General features: G+C 33.4%; 3 protein-coding genes across 3 annotated transcripts in view; 1 reads left to right on the top strand and 2 right to left on the bottom strand.

Moving 5' to 3' along the window:
• Positions 1-633: 633 nt before the first annotated feature.
• LOC111055801 (40S ribosomal protein S19) lies at positions 634-7,636 on the bottom strand. The gene is made up of 5 exons (XM_022343095.2): positions 7,504-7,636; positions 6,660-6,730; positions 5,166-5,335; positions 3,127-3,296; positions 634-797 (listed from the first exon to the last, which is right to left on the bottom strand). Exons 2-5 carry the CDS (start codon positions 6,728-6,730, stop codon positions 672-674), a joined length of 537 nt encoding a protein of 178 aa, XP_022198787.1. The 5' UTR covers positions 7,504-7,636; the 3' UTR covers positions 634-671.
• A 1,810-nt stretch (positions 7,637-9,446) lies between these two features.
• On the top strand, positions 9,447-19,945 carry LOC111055804. Its single transcript, XM_039437271.1, has 8 exons — positions 9,447-9,652; positions 11,314-11,556; positions 13,568-13,688; positions 14,824-14,985; positions 15,308-15,458; positions 17,002-17,089; positions 17,613-17,819; positions 19,184-19,945. Exons 2-8 carry the CDS (start codon positions 11,358-11,360, stop codon positions 19,834-19,836), a joined length of 1,581 nt encoding a protein of 526 aa, XP_039293205.1. The 5' UTR covers positions 9,447-9,652; positions 11,314-11,357; the 3' UTR covers positions 19,837-19,945.
• A 351-nt stretch (positions 19,946-20,296) lies between these two features.
• Positions 20,297-23,044, bottom strand: part of LOC111048298 (anaphase-promoting complex subunit 1) — an 85,868-nt gene continuing 83,120 nt past the window's right edge. Inside the window, exons 36-38 of the mRNA XM_039437270.1 lie at positions 21,927-22,167; positions 21,304-21,441; positions 20,297-20,600 (exon numbers count right to left, since the gene is read on the bottom strand). Coding sequence (XP_039293204.1) covers positions 20,479-20,600; positions 21,304-21,441; positions 21,927-22,167 — 501 coding nt within the window. The 3' untranslated portion in view covers positions 20,297-20,478. The remainder of the gene's footprint in view (positions 20,601-21,303; positions 21,442-21,926; positions 22,168-23,044) is intronic.

Raw genomic sequence — 23,044 nt, 5'->3', positions numbered from 1 at the left:
TTACTCAAAAATGACTACTGAGTGCCTTATTCATGACATTTGTGCCCGGACTATAAAGAAAATTCTGAATTTGAATTTAGTCTAGTCAGCACTGTTCATACTATTCTCAGCTGTTACAGTTCTTTCAAAAACGTCACGTTTTAATTTTCCACATACTTTTTTTTAACCTTCAAACTCCACAACAAATATCAGTAGTGTACGTGTTCGAAACACTGAAGATATTATCCTTAAGTTCCAATTCTCAATAATGACCTATTCCCACCCAGTAAGGTTAGGCACACCAGTTAGTCAAGACAAGACAAGACATGATCAGACACGTTTAGTCACAATAGCTGCTTGTGACGCAACTAACACTGATTAGTCATTGCAATTAGACATGTCTTCATAAGCAACTATGTGAAGTATTGTGACTAAACGTGACTAGTCTTGTCTTGACTAACCAGTGTACCCACAGCCTTGAGTCAAGCGAATATAGTCTCATTAGAACTAGAGGGAATGACATTTTCATTGTACCGTACACTAATACTGATATGTAAGAGTCCGCCCTTTATTAATAAAACCAAGCCCCAGATCTGCAATATATTATTAAGGTAGGATTGCAAGGACACAAGGCAATAAGAATGAAGAGAGGCGGGCGTTTAAGAAACATGTATATTTACATTTCTAAAATGTTAAGCGGAAGCCTCAACTTGTGTGGTGGCGGGGGTCGCTGCGGCGGGTGGTTGGGGGGCCTGCACTGTGATGCCTGCCTGCTGAGCGAGGGCCACAATCTTAGCGTCCTTCTTACGTTGCTTAACCTGTTAACAAATAATTAAATAAGATGATTAATACACAAGAATATTCAATTAAATGTCGCATAATTCATTGAAATGATGCCAATAATATTCTATTACATCGATTTACTAGTACCCTTTTTCGTATCCTCAGGATCTTTGAGGACCCATATTCTAGAAAACCTGAGAATTAGAGAAATCAAGATTCTAACTTATTTCAGCTATCATCAAGGCTCAAACTATATGAGCTTCATGGACGCTCTAGTACCCTTTTTAGGCCCGCCGCAAAGTAGACCCACGCTAATCCACGAAAAGCAACCCAGGCCGTGGGATGTTTTGTAAACAATTGCTAGGCTTTTCCAGACATCTGTGTAATACATGCAATGCATAATCCACTTGTCAGCTGATTGATTAAGAATAATTTTATAGCAATGGTTTACATAACATCTGAAATGATTTACCCACGGCGTGGGTTGCTTTTCGTGGATTAGCGTGGGTCTACTTTGCGGCGGACCTTATTTCCTACGAGAACAAAAAACTGCTAAAAATTTGATTACCTACTTCGTAATAATTATTCATTATGACACTTGATAATTGAATAAGAAGCCTACACGAAAACTAGCCGTGACAAAAAAAAAAATAAAAAAGTACCTACTACCGTAGTAATTCTATGTAATAAAACTTCCAAGTAGCCCTATTGAATTAAATGAACAATTAGCAATACATTTTATAAATCTATCATATATCACTGTGATAAAATGATGGTTCAGTCACGAGAATAGGGATGAGTATTGAAGAGGGCGTAAGGTTGGCTGCTATGTCGATGTCGATGAGTGCATGTACTCTATCATGTCTCAGAGTACCCCCCCCCTCCTTATACCGCTGTAATTTCAACCCTATTCTCGAGATTGAACGATTACATAGTTTTCTAGGATGACTCGTGTGTACCACCTAGATTTACAATAAAATTATATTTACAAAAATGTATTGAATTTGTAAATTTATGTGGTAGTAGTGAAACACAATACGACCCAACGACAACCTTATCATTTCTCAAAGAGCTCATGCTTTTTAACGATTAGAAGATTATCTAATCAAGTACAGTACGTATTCATTCAATTGAAACATGACAATCAAGTTGAATATTTAGTTGGGATATTCACGAGTAATAAACATTATGTTAATCAACTCTGTAGGTAGATTATTGGCTAAACTGGCAGTAAAATTATAATTTATGTTTACGACAAGTAATTTCTAGGCATTCCATACATACAATATACGATAGGATAAAATAAGAAATGAGAAGATATGATTATTCTTATTAATGTTTAGGATTGATTTTTCAACATACTGGTCAAATTTATTTGTTTCGAGTGAAAAAATCTTGTTCTTCTTAAGGTGCGTACAGATATACGCGCCGCAAACATGAGCAATTCATTTTTAATCAGCTGACTATATCTGTATTTTTACAGAAACGATAAGATACAGATATAAAAAGCTTGGTATCAGCTGCGGCGCGTAAATCTGTACGCACCTCTAGTGTTGCTCACATCAAATGTTTTTAATTACGAAATTCATCCATTTTCCCCTGCTTTTCAGTAGCAAAGTGTTTTAAATTATTGTACTTAATTCATTCATTTTCCATTGCTTTTCATTCAGCATCGACTGATCGCCTACAAAAGGGGTAAGCCTACATGAATATGTTTTCCCACCTGTCAAAAATAATCTAGTCATATGCCCTGAAATAAATTAGATGCGACCTCAGACTGAAACCAGACGTAATTTCACTCATATACATTTGTTGTGAATTTTTATTAAGCTACATTTTATAATGACCAAGAATTCCTCATTGGATGAAGCATACACACATTTGATGCTGTCCCTAGACACTCAATATTATTAATATTAAAGAATATCAGTACCTACTAATAGCATCAGACCACACAACTAACTAGAATAAACACGTCATATGGACACTGTGGCCTGATATTATAAGTAGGGACTATATCGTACAATAATACTGACCGTCTAGAGACTGCTTATAAGTTATATTGAGTCTAAATTCATCTCTGTTCATGCTGTTTATTAAGCTGCTTACAGACTTGAGCGCCACGAACCCTCGCATTTCAATTTTCATCAGCTGGTTATATCTGTGTTTGTACAGAAACAGTAAGGTAGATCGATTTTTATTTACACTTTACAATAATAAAAGTGATGTGGGCGAAGTTGAGGTAATAAGAGCCCTCTTACACTTGAGTTGACCCACAAAAGGTACAGATATAATAAAGAGTTCTTCAGCTGATGATAAGTGAATTGCGCGTGTTCATGTGGGCAGCTGATGAAAGTCAATTACCTGAGCGGCGATGCGGTCGAGATCTCTCTGTCCCTGGGTGGTGATGCGGCGACCGCGCACTGAGTCCTTCTCGATCAGCTTCATCTGCTCCAAAGCCTGCAGAGCTTTGCGCGCCACACCCCTAGAGCTGCGGCAGAAGTGGGCAGGGCACACACCGTTGCGTTTGCGGCCTGCAAACAGACAAAATGTTAATTACTCTCATTCAATCATTAACAACAATATCATTAATTTATTCAAAAAAGACATTATATTCTAATGTCATCTTAATTAGTGCAAATTAAGGAGCGTAATGACAGGGAATGTAGAGCTGGCATGTGGCATAGAGCTCAATCACTAGGTACCTCCGCAAACAAAGCCATAGTGCATTCTGGTGAGGTCAGCACTGGCAGGGCTCCTACACCAATAAAAACACTAGCTGATAGAGATTAGCTGAAATCAAGGAATTTTTATTGGTGTAGGAGCAATACACTATTACTAGAAGTAATAGTAGGTATTGGTAGGAGCCCTACTTGTGCTGACGTCACATGAATGCACTACGGCTTTGTTTACGAAGGTAGTAGCTCAATACGTACTGGATGCAAGAGTGATTGAGAAAACCATTTTTATCTAGTTTGGCTGGTTTTAATTGAAGCAAAAAAGAAAATAAGTTGAAATAAGATAAAAATATCCAGTACAGTCCTCTTTTTCTATTTATTCCATAATAATTCATGGCTTTGAAAAGCCTTTAAAAATATTTCGAAATATCATCACAATTCCACTTCAAGCTTCTTCTTCTCTGTAGTACATTTTCCTACCATTTTCAAAACGCCCAAAGCAAATGCCAATATGTCACAATAATGACAGAGCAACCATATCGCTCGCTACAGAAGAATCAGCTGGAAGAGATTTGAGAATTGAGATTTGTCAATTGGTCAGCTGATTGGTAATCACATATCAATGTGGCGTGAGGACCCATTTTTAAAAACTTTAAAATATTTCAACGACTAGTTTCATGACCTATAGTTGGTTTATGACCTATGACCTAAGAAGTTAGGGTCGAAACTAGACGATGAAATATTTCAAAGTTTTTAATAATAAAGGGTACTACAAGGTTTTTATATTTTTTAGATAGCTGTTTGAGTTTCAGTCAGCTGTTAATATTTTATTCATTCCATTCCTGAAAACCGCTTCATTTGGAAATGGATCTCTTGAGTTTGAACATGCCCAATCTATATTTCTCTTTTATAGTTACACTATAGATTGGCCATGATTTGAAGCAAATTATGCACTAGTAAAATATAGTGAAGAAGAAGCTTAGGAAATAAGTAGAGTACATACTGTACTGGAAGATATTTTCATTTTATTTCAATTGAAGAATTATAATTGACGAAGCAGCAAAAATCAGTTTTCTTTCCTCCTTCAAGTAAAATTAGACAAAACATTGCTGCCTCAATCACTTTTACCTCGAGTTTTATTGAGCTCATTGAGTAGGTACGTGCCAGCTCTACATTCCCTGCCAATAAGCCCCTTTATATTACTTCAAAACAAAATTACAAGAATCCTTCTGAAAGAATGTTCACCTGTGTATATTAATAATAAAAAACAGCAAATCCATTATGATCACACACAAAATAACAAATAGTTCTTATTTTGAATACAATACGATGAAAGCAATTTTAATCTACCTCTGAATTTGCGTGCATTTAGGTTCTTCATCATGAAGTCACGACATCAACTCTATAAATTAATTAGGCTACTTTACACCTGACATCATTTACTGAATGTTAAGTATTGATATTATTATAAGAATTAGTGACAGTTACTCTCTTTTGCATGGGAGGCCACTTGATCAAATAATAAATTATTATTGATTGATCATGCTATCATTATCAAAAGATTCTAACATGAACTCAATTGAACCCTCTGTCCGGCATTTCGAAAGCCCACCTGAAAATATCATTCAATACTTTTTTAATATGTCTTCACTCCCCATCCACACACACAATTCAACTGTAATTTACTACATTCACAATTTCTCATTTTCATATTTTATTACTGACCTCCGAACATTTTTGTGATGGCGCCAACTCCAACCGGCGACCGGAAGTAGATGTGCCTGACAATGGCGGCGCACCTGGTGAAGAACCAGTCCTGGTCGTAGGGAGCAAGCTCCTTGTACTTGCCGTTCTTCACGATGTCCACCCATTCGGGCACCTTCACCTTCGCTGACCTAAACAAAAAATCATTATTCAACTATTCACCTTCCAACCGCACACACCAATAATGCTATCAATGTATATCTGGAAATAAAAAGTATTGAAACTGAGTATTTTAATGGTATTATTTATTAATAATAATACACAATATACATTAATAGCATCAACTTTGTGGTAAATGCTAATCCTATTTATCTGGAAATTGATAATTTAAGTACCCTTTTATCAAGTCTTTTATTCACAACATGTTTTAACATAGATAGACCTATAAATGTAATTTTCAAGTGAGTGAATGCAATAAATGAGGTTAAAAAAGGGGTACCCTTTTTAATGTTATTTCATTCACTCTCTTGAAAATGGTTCTATGTTGACTCATGTTTTGTTTAATTAAAAAAAAAAATCATTTTTAATTTCTAGATAAATAAGAGTAGCACTTACCAAAAGGTTGATGCTAATAATGTATATTATTATTACGGTATCTAATATTATCAAAAAGCTTCGTCCTAATACTGTAGAAAGCAGTAAGCATCGTAGTTTTGAGTTTTTAAATATGATTGATTGTATTATAATTAAATTGAATGTTCTTGTTCTAAAACGTAACTGTTTGTTGTAAAAATAAAGAGTGTGTATGGATGTTTACCATCCACCTGATAACTTTGTCTAAAACATGTACAGTATTTCTTTACGGCAATGGAAAAATTTTGTATTTCAATTTGTAGCAGTGGATAATTGATATTGTGATACTGAACTCCAGATTTACAAAAACAATTTAGACTGTCACAATAGAATCTATAAGGATTAAGTTAAACTCAGCTTTAGGTAGCGGAGATGAAATTCAAGAGATTCAACTATTGATTTATCAAAAACATAGTATTAGAAGTATTTGGCTGAAAACATTGGTGCAAAGGCAATTTTCTAAAAATATAAACAGACGTTTATGCTTTTACTCTTCTTATGCCGCATCTACATGTTGGTCCAGTCGCTGGCCCAGCTTGCAATGTGACCAGTGCCCAATGAATCCATTTCATCCATTCACTGGCGCTGGTCGACAATGACCTTCATTGGGCCAACATGTAGATGCGGCATCAGAGTGCTATTAGAAAAGATAGAGCTAAATGTTGATAATATTGAATGTGGGGTTAATCGAATGTTTCAAAACATTTTAAAGCTGCAAATATAAGTAAAAAGGTAAAAGGCGTTAAATACATTTAAAAACAATACATGAATCATTTGAACACCTACAATACTTACTGGTAATACACTCCTAACATTGCCGCTAAAGAATGTTTTGACTTTAACTTACTAGGTATTAACATCTAATACCGATTAGGTACTTACTTTTTCAAGAAAGCTGAGAAAGCTTTTACAAATTTATGCTGGTCAACATCTTTTAAAGTAACCGAAGGCATCTGCAACAAAAAATGTTTGATTATAAAAACAGCATATTTACAATATGAGAAATGAGTGCTTGAAAATGAAAAGCTTGACTACCTAGGTGATACTTTGAAATGAATGATTTACAAGGACTAAAGAACCAATAGCCTACAAACAAAAGCTGGACAAGTAAGATAAGCAAAAAGATCTATTACAACATTACTCAAACGTTAGCATAATATTCTAATATCGATAGTAATAGTGTACTCGCGTTAATTAAGTGTCAACAAAAGAATTTATGTATGCCTATGTATTTATGTTATTAATTTTGGCCTATATAAGCCTATGGATTTTCTTCTATTTAATTTGGCAAATAGATTACTAAAAAATTGACAAAATTAATATTCCAAATAAAGTTTATTCAAGTTTCAGTATAAAAAATATAAACCATAATAACTCTCAATACCTAAAGGATTATTCTATAGGGTTATAATTATTTCACTTCCATGCTTCAAGATTTAGGTTAGGTCACAATGAAAAATGCTCAACAAAATGAAACATAAAATATTAAATGTATCAAAAAATTAAATTGCAATAAAGCATTAATAAGTATGAAGCTTGAAAGCGATAAATTTAGTTTAAATGTTAGTTGTAAGCTAAAATAATAGAAAAATCATGAGTGTGTTACGGCTCCAGCGGCTTGCTTTATGAAGCTTGCAACTTTGAAAAACAGTAAAAAATTAATAAAAGTGGAAAAATAGAGGCAAAGAATAAAATATTTATAAAAATATAATTCAAAATAACTTACTTTGAATAAAAAATTGCTACTTTATGGCAATAACACGAAATACACAGACATGAACCACACGGCAGCAAATCGCTGAAAGGAACAGGAAACTGATTACGGCAATGCTATACAAATCATGACGTTTTAAAACTCTAAAGTCATAAAATAAAACCAATAGGAGGCTATTGAAATTCTTATTATGTTAGAAAAACTTACTTCTTGAATTAAATTGATTTGAACTTCAAGTAAATAGCATAAAAATATCAAATTTTATAACATTTGATCGACAGAGACGAAACTTGAATATACGCGCGAAAGTTTGAAATTGCGAAGTTTACCCGGTAATATAACTTCAGTACGGTAGGTACCATGATTGTTATTTTTTTCATGCATAGTAGTAGGCCTATTTTTGTTTTAATTGTATATTAATTTGAAAATATTTTGTAAACATCTTCTCCACGATAAACGAATTTTTCTTCAAATGGTTTTTAAATACGAATTTACTGTCAAATTATTATAGTCTATTATAGATTTCATAGAACCAGTTTTTCTTTTCAATTTTATACAGTAAGTTAGGCCTAAGTTGGTCTGTGATGTAGGCTAATATAATTTTGCCCTCAACTGAAATTATGTTGAATTGAAAAATTGCAAAATAAGTTTTGAACTTCAAGAGAGAGAATTGTTGCTCTATCCATTAAAATAGCGCTTTGTACGGTCACGGTGGTAGCTTTTCGGTAGTCTCTTTTTGAATACCCGGTAGGCGTCCACTTGATCAAATAATAAATAATTAATTATCAACTTATCATGATATTATTATTAAAAGCGTTTATTGAAGCTTCTTACATGGTCCAATAATTAAACCTCTATCAGACAGTTTGAAAACCTACCTTAAAATTTTATTCAATCTTTTTTAATAGGGTAGGCTACGGTATATAGAAGAAGTAAATACCGTGGGGTAGGCTATACTATGTTTTCTTCACTCGTCACACACGACTACTATAGAGTAGTATTATACTACTATAGAGTAGAAGAGTATCTTTACTTTAAAAAGTGGAAATAGCATCAATTAGCCTGTATATGCTAAAGCGAAGCTGATTAATTTATGTTTGATTCTTTTTTCAGTTCAACTTTCAACTGGTAATAAAATCCGAAAACAGAGTGCAAGAGCAATTCTTATCTTGAAATGAGATGTATGGTATTGGATATTTTTCTCAAATATTCGTATGCTTTCACAAGCACTAGCTTTTTGGAATCCAGAAGAATAAATTCATGCATTACAATAATAATGTTAGTTTGCATTAATAATATTATTAATGCATGTTCTCTTTACTGTACTAGAGCTGCTATATTTAAATTAAATCAATACTCAATACTGCCCAGTAAAAAATAATGACAATAGGCCTTTAGGTAGACGATACAGTCTACTTTCACTGAAAAAATCATAAGTGAGTTAATTGACCTTTATTCGGGAATGACATATTACCAAAATTCGGAAAAAATAGCACAAGGTTTGCCTTGTCTTCCAATATTATTTTTTAAATTTTCCAGTGTCATTTGTAAAAATAGATAAATAATTCATCTAAATACATTAATCAACTTTATAAAATCCAAATCTATTAATAGCCTAATAGTCTTGATAGACTACCGTAACTGTTTTTATTCATTTTTTTTAATGTAAGGGCTCTATTGAGATTAATATTGATCATTATTTGTACATAACTTAAATATATCATCAAATATAATCATAGTTTCTATTTATAATTTATATTATGTGAGTGTCTTCGAATTTAATAATATGGACAACACAGGCTTACATAACAATATCGGTGATATAAATACCCAAACCTTCCCGTCGTGTGAATCAGTATTTTGAGAAGACAGCGAGAGAGAGAGAGAGAGTGAGAGAGAGTGAGAGAGAGAGAGAGAGAGAGTGAGCGAATGAGCGTTCATGAACTTGTCAGGTTTCTTTAGGCCGAAGTCTCAACTGGAAACTGGCTATCAAATTTCCAACTGCAGTACTCTATTTTGACATGAGACAGAAGTGCGATCCTTATTGGTCTGTCATGAGTGAGAAGTTCTTCTGATATACATTGTTCAACATGAAAACTAATCAGAAAAATTGATCGAGGTTTTTGGCAAAGTGAAAATGCGGTAGAAGAATAGGAATGAGGTAGGTTCTTATGCATCATTATTTTATTTTATTCACTGAAAAAGTTATCATTTAGATTCAAATTGATAGAGAATGAAATACAATATTTATTTATCAATCAAAACAAAGATAAATTGACAAGAAAAAATATTGAAATATTTGAATTGGAAAATTACAATGATCAGACGGATACAAATTATTACCGGTGGATTTACAAACATCCCGATAAATTATAATTATTTGACCTCAATTTATTTCAAACTCAATAATTTTTGTTGACAGAAATTGTAGCTAAACTAGGAACTGTACTAAATAATATTATCACAAAGTGGCAGAGGCTTAACCCCTCTCCTTTACACATCACTACTATCTTCCTTTATGAAATATACAATAAATAATAAAGTTATAGTATTGTATGTAGTCTATTCTGTCTTCTTCCATCCTTCATACTTATGTCATATATAATTTTGTCATACCTTTCACATCCTTCTTTCTCCAGGTAAGATGCTGTCCCCGTTGTTATGAGTACGAATGTATTATTTTTATATCTATCTTTAAATATTAAGATCTTCTGATATTGTGCATCTTTGTTATTAATAATAGACCAGCTATATGTTATATTAATACTGTACAAAAAATGTGAAGTTCAATACATTTCTAGTATAGCATTCACCATTCAACACTTCAAAGAGTTAAATGAGTTTAAAGAGTATTATTTTCTTATTAGAAGATTAACAGATCCGCACCTGTATATACATAGTCTAAATATCAAATAATTAATTCAAAGTACAGTAGATCATTCATTCTTATGAAAGCATCCATTCCAATTGGCTAAATTTTGATAATAGGTGATGTTCACTTTAATCGTAATTTTAATCCTTGATTTCAAACGAAAATAATACTGGATGGCTAAAATATACACAGAGAGAGTCATATGTATGGGAACCCTTCAATACGTTGAGGTGCGTGCAGATATACGCGCCGCGAACATGAGCAATTCACTTTTAATCAGCTGATTATATCTGGATTTTGACAGAAACGGTAAGATACAGATATAAAAAGCTTGGCATCAGCTGATTAAAAGTGAATTGCTCATGTTCGCGGCGCGTAAATCTGTACGCACATTTGGATACCGTTGTAGATATAATACTGTAACTTCCAGGATAAGTTATTGAATAGGCCTACTCTACCTTTCGACATACAACTAAATTTCAACCCCTCATAAGTGGATGACTTGTGGATTGTAACTCGAATATTCTAAAAGTAAACACCCATTGTGTACGTCAAAAGGTAGAGTATTCGACCAATAACTTATCCTGAAAGTTACAGTATTGTATCTACAACAAGAAGATACTTATTGAAGGGTTCCCATACATACGACTCACTCTGTATATTGAAAATATAGATATTTTTATTTATTTGTTGGATAGAGTAAAAAATACAGTAGTCGGAAGAGAAAAAAACAAGCTATTGCCCAAATACTTCTTCAAATTTTGTCCAAATATTATGTAGGTTATGTCCATTTTAATTTATACAACTAAATCATCAATCTGAATATACAAATCAGAATAAAATTTTCATTGGAATCCCCTGTATTGGTTATCGTAAGTTATACACAATACTGTGTTGTCTATTGTATAAGTATTGTATAAAAATGAATAAAATGTGACTATATTTTTCAGAAACCGAATCACTTTAGATCATTAATGAGAAGCCAAAACGAGGAATGATGGATGAAGAAAGAGTTCCACTGCTGTGGAAAGCACCAACAACGGAGAAACAGTACAATGAGGGGAGTGAGAGACGCGAGGGAAGCAAGTCGTCGTCAATACAAGGATTATCTCTGCTTTCTGCCACATTGTGCATTGTCGATCTGTTCGGCGTTTTCCCAGTAGTCACTATGCCTAGGATTATCATCAATTGCGGTCAGTTGAAAATTAAATAATTCTACATTTTACAATAGAAAATATTTAACTGTTTCATTAAAAATAATATACACTACTCCAGCCAAGTAACTAGATGAAGTCTTCAGTAATTTTAAAACCATGGTTTTATAGCTACTATAGATGAAGTGTAATCTAGTAGTTAGATAGTAGTCTGGTGATTACATCACAATTCTATTTGTATATACATGGATACAACATACATTTTATAGGTCTATTATCATTATGTTTCTAAGTAAGAGTATAACTCACAACTAAAACTACAGTTATTATTTCATTAGGAGCACAGATAGACAGAAAAGTATAAATAATTTTCATTATTTTGGAAAAAATAATGTAAATACACTACACAGTATTTTTAGTCCAGGCAATGAATGCTCAAAAAAGGGTATAGAAGGAAAAGTTTGAAAGACAATTTTTAACCCGGCAGTTCTGTTTAGGGTAGTGAGGAGGTAAACATATCAAAAGTCTCCACCACTACCCCCTGCTGTGCTAAGGGAGTAGTACCATTTTTGGTTTCTCACATATAACTCGAAAACTATTCATCTTAAGGACATGACTATTCTACACGAAATTGATGGTTACATAAATTCCTACAATATCCATCATACAACTTTTTCTGTATCTCCTATAGTTCTTGAGATATCCGCTCTTGAAGGTATGGCATTTTTTAAAAAAACACGTTTTCTTACAATTTTTTTGCCATTTTTGCTCTTATAACTTCTCAAATATCGATGAAAAAAATCCGTGCTTATTATGAGCTTATAGAGCATTAAATTATCTTCAATTTGATGTATAATTTTCACGCTTTTACGAATTTTCCTACACCTTTTGCAGCAGCTTTAGTGTTGAGTGTGAAATCTCCATATTAGCAATAATGGACCAATTGACAAAATAATTTGGAGGGAGTGTTTTCAGCACAATTTTTGACTTTACAGCTTTGTTGGGACCAGTTAGGAGGTGAACATATCAAAAGCCCTCATCCCTATCCCTTATATCTTGGCAACAATGCGTTTAACCATCATGACTAAATGTTCAAAAATTAAGTTTGATAAATTCTCTACAATTTTTGTTCAATAAAGTTTTATGATATCTCTAATAGTTTTCGATATATCCGAACTTATCAAACTTAATTTTTGAATAGTTAGTCATGATGGTTAAACGCAGTGTTGACAAGATATAAGCGTGGAAGCAAAACATTAAAAAATGCAACATTTAAACCACTCTCATCCACTCAGCACATGGGGAAGGGATGAGGACTTTTGATATGTTCACCCCCTAACTGGTCCCAACAAAGCTGTGAAGTCAAAAATTGTGCTGAAAACACTCCCTACAAATTCTTTTGTCACTAATTGGTCTATTGTTGCAAAACTGAAGATTACACACTCAACACTAAAGCTGCTGCAACAGTCGTGGGGAAATGCGTAGAGTGTGAAATTATACATAAAATTGAAGAGAATTTTGATGCTTTATACGCTCATAATCAGCACGGATTTTTTTCATCGATGTTTAAGAAGTTATAAGAGCAAAAATGGCAAAACATTGGAAGCAAACGTGTTTTTTTAAAAAAAGTGCCATACCTTCAAGAGCGGATATCTCGAGAACTATAGGAGATACAGAAAAAGTTGTGTGATGAATATTGTAGGAATTTATGTAACCTTCAATTTCGTATAGAACAGTCATGTCCGTAAGATGAACAGTTTTCGAGTTATATGCGAGAAACCAAAAAATGGTAACTTTGAACCACCCCCACTCCATAAGCACAGGGGGTAGTGGTGGGGACTTTTGATAAGTTTACCTCCTCACTACCCTAAACAGAACCGAGGGGGTTCTAAACTGTTGGAACTAAAATGTTGCAGCAAAGATTGAACAAGTCCAATGAGGGGACTGGCATTTCACAGTAAATAAATGAAAAGGATTTTGTTTTCATCGTTATTACTATATATATTTTTTGACTATTCATAATTTAATAGGGTTTGTTTTTAATTATCAGGTTGGTTCGGTTTCCCACTAGTCCTGGGAGTATTAATTCTGCAAGTGTATACGGCACTTCTTTTGGGCAGATGCTGGATTATGGCTGAGAGATTGCAACCATCCATAGTCAAACAAAGCAGGTTTGTACAAGTTACATAATAATGGCAACATATTCATTCATTTTTTGTAGGCTATTCAACTGTTTTAATAGTTGGGAAAATAATACTGGTATACATCCTATCTCATAGCTTTGAATGTGTAACTTGAAATTACTAATTTACATATAATCTAAATTTATATTAAATATTTATTCATCTTATCTATTTCACTTTCCATGACGAACTGCTAGTCAATAATAATTAAAGCTCGTCAAAAATATTTCAAAAACTAATTTCTTTATCCATTTCTACAAAATATGTGAAGACAAAATATTTCTAAAGTTTTTAATTTATTGTGATACATTCTGTGATTCATTTAGAGTATAACATCAACCTTCAAAATTTTCAATTCATTATTCCTGGACCGAAAATCAAGTGACGAAGCAGTGTGTGATTACATAACCTTAACTTTTGGACAACATTAACATTTTATCAAAATTTTTGGAGAGAAATAGTACAGGCTCAGCCTAGTTTTCCTCCAATGTCATAATTGTATTATGATTATAGTGTTTTATACAATGAATGAATAAATAAAATAAACATTGTTACACATTATACCTTGATTTTTCAGCGACAGTATCCCGGTAATGATAAAGTTAATCATACTTCAACATTCGAATTTCAGCAGGCAAAGCTGCTAAGAATGTGAAAATTACATAATTCACATTGTGTAAAATACATATCACCGTGACCATAATAGTAAGTTCAGCCAATCTAATGGTGCCTATCACCAAGGCGAAAAAATAGACTTGACACCAAGAGTTAAAAAGCACCCGTTAGCTAAATACTATTGTATCCAATTATAATATTATTTATTGTAAGGAAAAATGTAATAATTGATTTGTATAACAGAATCTAATAGTTTTGTTTTGTCTCTTGTACCGTATTACATTCATCAGTAGAGAAAATAATGAATGTTTAACCCTTTAATAGCACAATTTTTGAATCTAAAATGTTCAAATACAGTAAAGAGATACTACGGAATAGTTTATTAGAAACTAGATAGTTCTTCTATGATTAAAATATTTGAAATAAAACAAAAAATGTTAAATTTATTTATTTTACAATCAAGCAAAAATCAACTGAGATTGATGAGAAATTGATTGATATTTGACAGAAGACCTTATGCAGCATTGGCTGAGATGACTTATGGCGAGAGCTTCGCAAGATTGGTGACATTCATTCTTGACATCACTGTCTTTGGAGCAGGTGTTCCCAACTTAATTGTAGGTAAGAAGCTTATTCACTTCAAACTAAAACACTCTATGAACAACTACCTATAAGTCAATATGTGAAGTAATAAATAGTTGTAATTACCGTATCAATATTAAGATTTCTCTATTAAGATTTCTCTATTAAGATTTTCTATTAAATTCGAGTTAAAAGATGCCCGGTTGCACCAAAGTCTGTTATATTTTAATGTGCATTTTAAAATGCATTTCACGCCACGAGAACCAATCAGAGAAGCATTCTTTTCAAACGAACCTTCTCTGATTGCTTTTCATGGCATTTAATAATGATTATAATCTAAAAGGGTTTAAGCGACTTGACACAATAATTTATGATGAAAAATGGTGACATTTTGTTTTTTTTTAACTTAGGTGGTTAGTGGTGAGCTCTTCAATGACAGTGACCACAGTTTCGTTGCTGACATGGCATTGCTTCATGGCATCAGATGTGGCCACCCCTCCGCCACTGCCTTCAATATCGTGGGAAGCCATTGCTATCGGTTACGGAGTTCTTGCTTTCCAGGTAAATTAAATAGTCCAGTCAATATAGACATAACAAAGGGGGTGTGCTTGCAATTTATATTGTAGTTCTGATTTTTCAATATATTATTTGGGTACATAAGAGAAGTCTAGAACCAATTTCTTCATGCAAAATTTCCTTGTGCTAGATACAGGGTGGCCCAAAAACCTCGTATTTTCGGCTCGTTTTCCAGTTTTCAGCTATTTCTGCCAAATCTCGTAATGGGACAGAAAATTTTCTCTCGCCTTATTTTAGATTATAAAATTTTGAATAAAATGAGATCATTCGGAACTATCTATCTCCAATGAGTACTGAGTTATGATTTTTCAAAAATAAGTGAAATTTGAAGAAAAAAATCAATTTTGATTAATTTTAGTTTTTGATCAACAATATCTTCCGATTGTTACCATCTAGATGTATAATTCAAAATCCCTCTGGGCGTATTTTCGTGCTCTACAATCTGAGATCAGGTAGAGCGCTCTATCTCATATAGATTTGTTCCAGGTACAGCATTAAGATCTATGAAGCCAAGTTGGCCATCATAGTTGGGTCTAGAAACGCAAAATCCAGCTCAGTGACGCTTAAAATTATTGTAGTGCCCGAGCTACAAATACAACATCGTTTAGCCCCTTTACGATTAAGTAAACATTTTCAAATTCGGTGTACTTATACCCAATGAATCACTGATTCTGATGGTGTAACTAAAATTACAAGTTTCGAATTGATTCAGCTTTAATGAGTAAAAAGTTGAAAGTTTTTCGCATATTCAAAAACGTGACATGAAAATGGTTGGTATGCGAGGAAAATTTTCATCTTAAGGGTAGGAAGTTTCGTAAGTGAAAAAGTTTTAGATAAATAGATTAATTTTATTTTTATTTGAACCTTTTTTTCAAGATCAGCCTTTCTCCTGATATTTTCGGAAGAACATAGCCAAGCGAAGCACTCATACTGATGCCAGATTGCCGAGCCGCAAACAACTGTGTGACACTCTCAGCTCTTTTCCCAGTAAATTTTGCAATAAGGCCGCCGCCATATTTGTTGTGCCATCGCAATAAAGTTGGCTTCAAAAGTCAGCCTGCTTGCTTCGTCTATTTGTATTATGTGGTCGCTGGTTTTAGAGAAACACACCGATCTTGACTAAATTGTATACACGTAAAATTGTCAGCTTTCTGGGGCAAAGCATAATGAAGTAGTTTCAAGCTTGAGAGTGTTGAAACTAATGCTTGTATTTAAATTGGTCACCGCTTTACCGCTACTCTATGTTTTATTTGCATTATTTTCGAAACTCTAAGCTTGTAGCTACCTTTGCCGCTTCAATGTGATTTGTCCCTAAAAAGTTAACAATTTTGGTTGTATACAGACACCAATATTGGCGTGTGTCTCTCAAACAAGGTTCTCTTTTGTTGAAAGTGAAAGGAGACATTATTAATTTGCACTTTTCTATTTTACTGATTCTTTGTATTCACTATTTGATGTATTTGAATAGTGTTTCTAAAATAGTTTGATATATTAATAAATTCAATTCAATTTTCCATTACTATTTCAGTTCGATATCCATCCGACGATTTTAACAATTCAAGTCGATATGGCTGACAAAGGAAAAATTGGTTGTGCAGTTATCATTGGTTTCTTAGGTGAGCATATTATTATTTGTTCATTAGAATTCATAGAGACTAAACTTGATTAGAACTTGTTCAAAATGACACATTTTTATCAATCGAAAAAATGTCATAATTTGGACTATTTTATACGCAGAAAAAATAAAATGTTAGCGTTATTTCAAGCGATTAAAATTAACGAACCGAAACTTTGGTTGATATTGAGAAGAAGATGACGAATGAAAATGAACACTAATAGTCTGTACTACCCAATTATTTTTGACCCGGGTGCACCAAAGTCTGTTGAATTTTAACAGGAATTGAAGGGATGTACAAAAGTCTGTTAAATTTTAAAAGGAATTGAATACCACCAGAACTAATCAGAGAAGGCTTCTATCATTTAATCACATTCAAAAATTTTACATACTTTTGTGAAACCTGGCCGAATTAACATAAATGATACCATTGAAACTTAATAACAAGTGAAAATGCTAATTTAAAGCAACTTCCACGTCATACATGGATTTCTGCAATATTCATAATTTAATATTTGTTTCAGTAACTGGCACGTTGTTTCTGACTACGAGTGTACTGGGAGCTATTTACTACAGCACTGAACTCGACTACAACGTGATGCAAACTCTGCAGCCATCACTCGTCATGGACATCAACGTCCTCCTCGTCATTCTTCAGATCTGTTTGTCGACAGTGATCGGAGCCACGCCCCTTTTTCAGGATCTTGAAGACAAGCTGGGAGTTGATAAAGGTCAGTCAACAATTATGTCCAAGAATCAGAATTATTCTGGAATCATTTTTAATGATGAGTTACAATCCAATCTATTGATTTTTTTGATTGGAGAATCAATCAAGGAAGTGATAGTGAGATTCAATGAAAAAACTCCAATGATTGTCAAAAACGTAAAAATGAAATGAAATTGGCTTATAAGTAAAGCAAAGCCAGAAATCAAGATGGAATTTTCAATGATTCCTAGGAGTGGCCGTAGTCGAGTATATTAAATGGCCTCATAATCCAGAGGCCTGGGTTCGAATCCCAGCGCGGGTAAGATATTTTTCTCGGGTCACTCCCATGTTTCGGATGGTAACGTTATATCGTCGGTCACTGCTGCCTAAAAAATAGTCGTTAGGTCATGTCAGAGGCCCTGAAATTGATCAGTTGCGACCTGGAAACTCAGACCTGAGCAAGCCAGGTCACTCGATATTATTATTTTTTGTGATTTAGTCAAAATAATAAAAACTAATCAAGGATATCTTTTATCCTTAGGACGTCATTTATCCTACACTAGTTGTGTGTTTTCTGAAAATGGGAAACGGAAGAGATTAAGCAATGAGCCTAATCTTTGAAGTGAAGATCATGATGATGATGATAATGACGATGATTGTGTCTTCTCCCATTGCTTCCACCTGTTCATCCTCAGTTAATTGAAGATTATGTAACTTTCACTACAGAACTGACAAATTTCAGTTGGAGCCATGGAACAAAAATAAAATTCCAAATTCATTTTATTTTCAGAAATTAATTCGGCTCTATATTAACATCTATGTGGCTATCATATACTATAATATATACATATAATTATTCATATACAATACAATTAAGGTAAAAGCAACAGGCATTCGTCCAAAACTGCTTTAAACCTTAATTTGGAATACACAGTCTAGAGGTTATGTAAATGATAATAATTAACACACTATTTTGAGTCCAAAAAATGTATGTACTAAAATAATTTTGAATTTATCAGATTAATTAATTTCAAAATACAAATCCAAACAAAAATCTTCCTTCACAATAACAAAAATATTAAAAATTTCACTTAAATCCACAAATTATACTCATGTTAAAATAATAAATGTCAAAAACATGAAACCAATAACCCTGTAAATTAATGAATCCACAATATCTTCTAACCATTTCATTTAATAAGAGATGTAAGATCTAAATTAAATCATTCTCAATAATTATTTTTCATGAAGAAGCCATGTAACTATCCATGGATAACTGATTTCATAATTTCCAGTGTTCGATTTAAAGCTACGACTATCTACACGTTTCGGAATGCATATTGCGAGTATTTTGACATCAAATTAACGACTCGTTTCGGCGATTTACAGAATTCAACTTGAAACGCATCCTACTGCGCTCCGGGCTGGTGATGCTTTCGCTCGCCTTGGCCGAGATGGTGCCCCGCTTCGACCTCATCATGGGCCTCATCGGCGGCACTCTCATGGGTCCACTCATGTTCGTCCTGCCGCCGCTATTCTACGCACGACTACGCGCCATGGAGCCACAACCGCAGCTGCGGCCAGTCGCCACCCGCAACACCGAAACCGCAACCATAATCACGGTTGCGTTCGCGCCGCAACCGCCCGACCAAATCGAATACAGCATGAAACAAACTCACTACACCAACCCCCGGCGCAGCCAAAAACCCCGCCGCTCCAAACAAACTTTCGAAGGCAAATCTTCCTACAACCTTATCCCGAAAGAAAAGTATCTCGATGACCTACCTTCACCAACCTCTCAACCGAATTTTTTTACAAAAATAAAAAGCAATTTCCTAAACCTGGCAACACTGGACGATTACCCCAAAATAGGACCCATGACGGCGTGGGAAAGACTAAAGACTGCCGTCGTAGTGATAGCCGGTGTGAGTGCCACTCTAATATCTACCTACTATTCTGTGAGGGGAACGATTCGTTATGCCAGATTCGCACCGCCTTGCTTGTTTAATGTCACCGCCGCTACCTTAGCTATAGAAGATTGATTAAGTATTTGTTTTTTTCAATTTTAAAGTGGTGTTTCAGAAAATTACTATGTTCGTTAGTTGAATGGAATTGATGAGTTATGAATATAAGATATTGTTAATTCTCGTGGCAATGTTACTGTTATGAAAGCTGCCTTAAAACTTAAATTCAATCCATCTACATAAATTAAACTACTGTAATTGACACACTATTTTGATGTTTCAAACACCGACATGCAGTAAATTATCGATGAAAATGAGTCTGTTACCCGAAAGTACTCCAGTCAGTAAGTTAAGTAAATAACTTATTCTCATCAATAATAATTGACAGCATGTCGGTGTTTGAAACAACAAATTGGTGTGTTAATACATCGCAGTTCGAAATGGACCAAGAAACCATCTTTACTGTTATTTATTTCAATCCATAAAACGTTCAATTGTAATGCATTGATTAATTATTGTAATGATAAATTCTATAAAAAACCTTTTTAAAATACATTGCCTTTAATCTCAACGAATACAAATAACTTATAACATTACTTTTTACAACTGATCTTTATCTAATCAAAAATAGTCTGTGCGTTTTTTTGCACGGAAACAAAACGATACAAAAATATTCAAAAAATATCTTACATTGTTACTTACTTATTAAAAGAGTTAAAACTAGTTAACAGTCTTCAATTTCTTGATCAGCATTGCGAGGTGGTTGTACTTGTTATGTGATAAAAAAGTCTCAGATCGCTTCAGCATCAAAGCTACACTCACTGGGTTGATAAGCTTTTCATCTGAAAAAATTCAAAATCAAACATTTGAAAATCACGATTCATAAGTACAGAATCTCATTATTTGAAATTGTCAATTTATATTGCTTATTTTATTATAGACGTTATTATCAGAGCAGATCAGGAAGATAATAGTAGAAGTATTTGTTTTCAAAAATTGTATTTATATTATGAGAGTCAAGCATTGGAAGAAGGTGGAGAGGTGGAGCACAAGCAATAAGGTGGTTTACAGTAAGTACATTTTTTGGAGGATGAAACATAAAATTCAATTTAAAGCCTTAAAAAAGGAACTTAGCGAAGAGAATAAGTCACATAAAGGTAGAAAAAATTAAACTCATTACAAAATTAGTATAGAATGGAAGGTCAATATTTTAAACCTTATGATAATACATTAAACACTTATCAGAATTGTTTAATAATTAAATAAAACACTATATTTTTTCATTTTTATGAAATTGATGATGATGCCATGAGTATCGAAACTCAAGTTCTAACTGCCAATAAAAAGACTGTAGTAGAGTAGCATCAAAATACCGTGTTTTACTTCATCAGAGTAAAACTGTAGAAAAAATATAGCTTGATCACTGTCTATATAAACAATATTGTTTAATGGTTTTCTCCGTATATGACTTAGCATCTATAGGTCTATTCTATTGATGTTTTAGTCAAAATGAAAAAATGGAAAATTATTCAACAAATAACTTACCAACTGACACGACTTGTGACATAAGATTCGGCGAAGGTATATTGTGGAACGTGATATACATTGCTAATTTTGCCATACAAGCATCGGATGCTTTGAAGTCTTCACATTTCATGTAGCTAATCAGAGCCTCTTTGATATCTGAAAAAACAATAAATTTGAAACAGATGCAGGCTACAAACTTCTAAGATAAATTTAATATTAATAAGATTAAAATAAAGATGTTTCAAGTATACATTTATTTCTCATGGGAATCATGCTTTATGAAACGTCAATGGAGTTAGGTAGGACAAAACGAATAGGATTTGAGCAAAACAACGAAAAATTCACTTCAAATTTTATGGGGAAACATCTCAAAAACTTTCAATCCATCTCCATTCAATTAATCATTTCAACAATATGATAAATGAGGCCTAATTATTCATCTTTTTAAATTTATCAAGAAGTATTTTTATTTACACTAATGCGTCTATTTACAAATTTGAGATGCGAGTGAAGTGAGATTCACTTCGAACTGTCAGCATTGTTTAAATGAGAAGCATTCAAATAATTTATTAGGAATGTTGACATTTTTAAGTGAATTTCACTACAGTTGGTATGATTATTACTAAATATTTAGCACAAACCATTCTTCTGCCAGTCATCGAGAAGGTTGGAGACCTGCTGTTTGATTGTGAGTGCCAACTCAGCACTAATCAGCGCATCGGAGCCGAAGTAGGGCTTCTGGCCATTGTCGTGGTGGCCGTCCAACGATAGCGGATTTCTCGAAGCTGTTTTCGGTAGATTGAGAGCGTAGCTGATCACATGCTTCAATTGCCAAATAAAATGGCCGGCCGACACCGGGTTGGTTGTCAGCAACTGGATGCCCTGAAATCAACGTTGAATGATTAGACTCGATATGATGAAAGTATTGCATTGCAACAGTTGAAGGTTTAAGTAGGTCCAACAAACATTTTATTTTTAATAGAATAAAATATTCGCTATCTTTGAGAACATAATTATCTTTATAATAAGGGTCTGTTGCACAAAAACCTGTGGCAAAAGTTTCAATTCTGATTAAAAGCTACGGGAACCAATCAGAGAAGCCTCCTTGTCAAAATAGCCTTATTTGAATGGTTCTCTTGCTCTTGGTATTTAATTATGTTTAAAATTTAATTGACCGAAGCGAAGCTGAGGTCTTAGTTTCGACTCGATCGGCTTTTGTCTGTTTGTTTGTACCGCAGTTACAGTCGCAGTTATTGTCCGATTTGGATGAAATTTGGTATGCAAGTTCTTTGAAACAAGGCGCAGAAACGTATGTGTAACGATTTTTGATAAAACCTCTGGTTTTTTTGTAATATTTAAAAAACCGCAAACTAACCTCAATCCAGAAAAGATGTGTCTTTGAATATACAGCAATTCATTTTCATACTTTTTCGCATCTATTGTTACAAGCACATGGTGGTCGAGTCAGATAGACCGTGGTCTCTCAAACTGTGGGACCCAGGTTAAAATCTCGTTTCTACCAGTTTTTTTGCAGATAATACTAATATTGTTTTATCTTATTCTAATAATATCTCATTATAAAATAAATTATTATGATTAGATAGAATAATTAAATTGAATCATCTTATTATTATTAAATTGATTTATCAAATTAATTGGATAAATTATTATTTAAAATAATCTTTATTGTATTGGAGTCCAATACTGCAGTTGTGGAGAAAAGTTTGTATGTAAAGGTATAAAGGTGAAATTTTTCGTT

The sequence above is a fragment of the Nilaparvata lugens genome, chromosome 11 (assembly GCF_014356525.2).
Source record: "Nilaparvata lugens isolate BPH chromosome 11, ASM1435652v1, whole genome shotgun sequence".
In the NCBI taxonomy this organism is placed as follows: Eukaryota; Metazoa; Arthropoda; class Insecta; order Hemiptera; family Delphacidae; genus Nilaparvata; species Nilaparvata lugens.
This window is presented reverse-complemented; position numbering and strand designations above follow the sequence as displayed.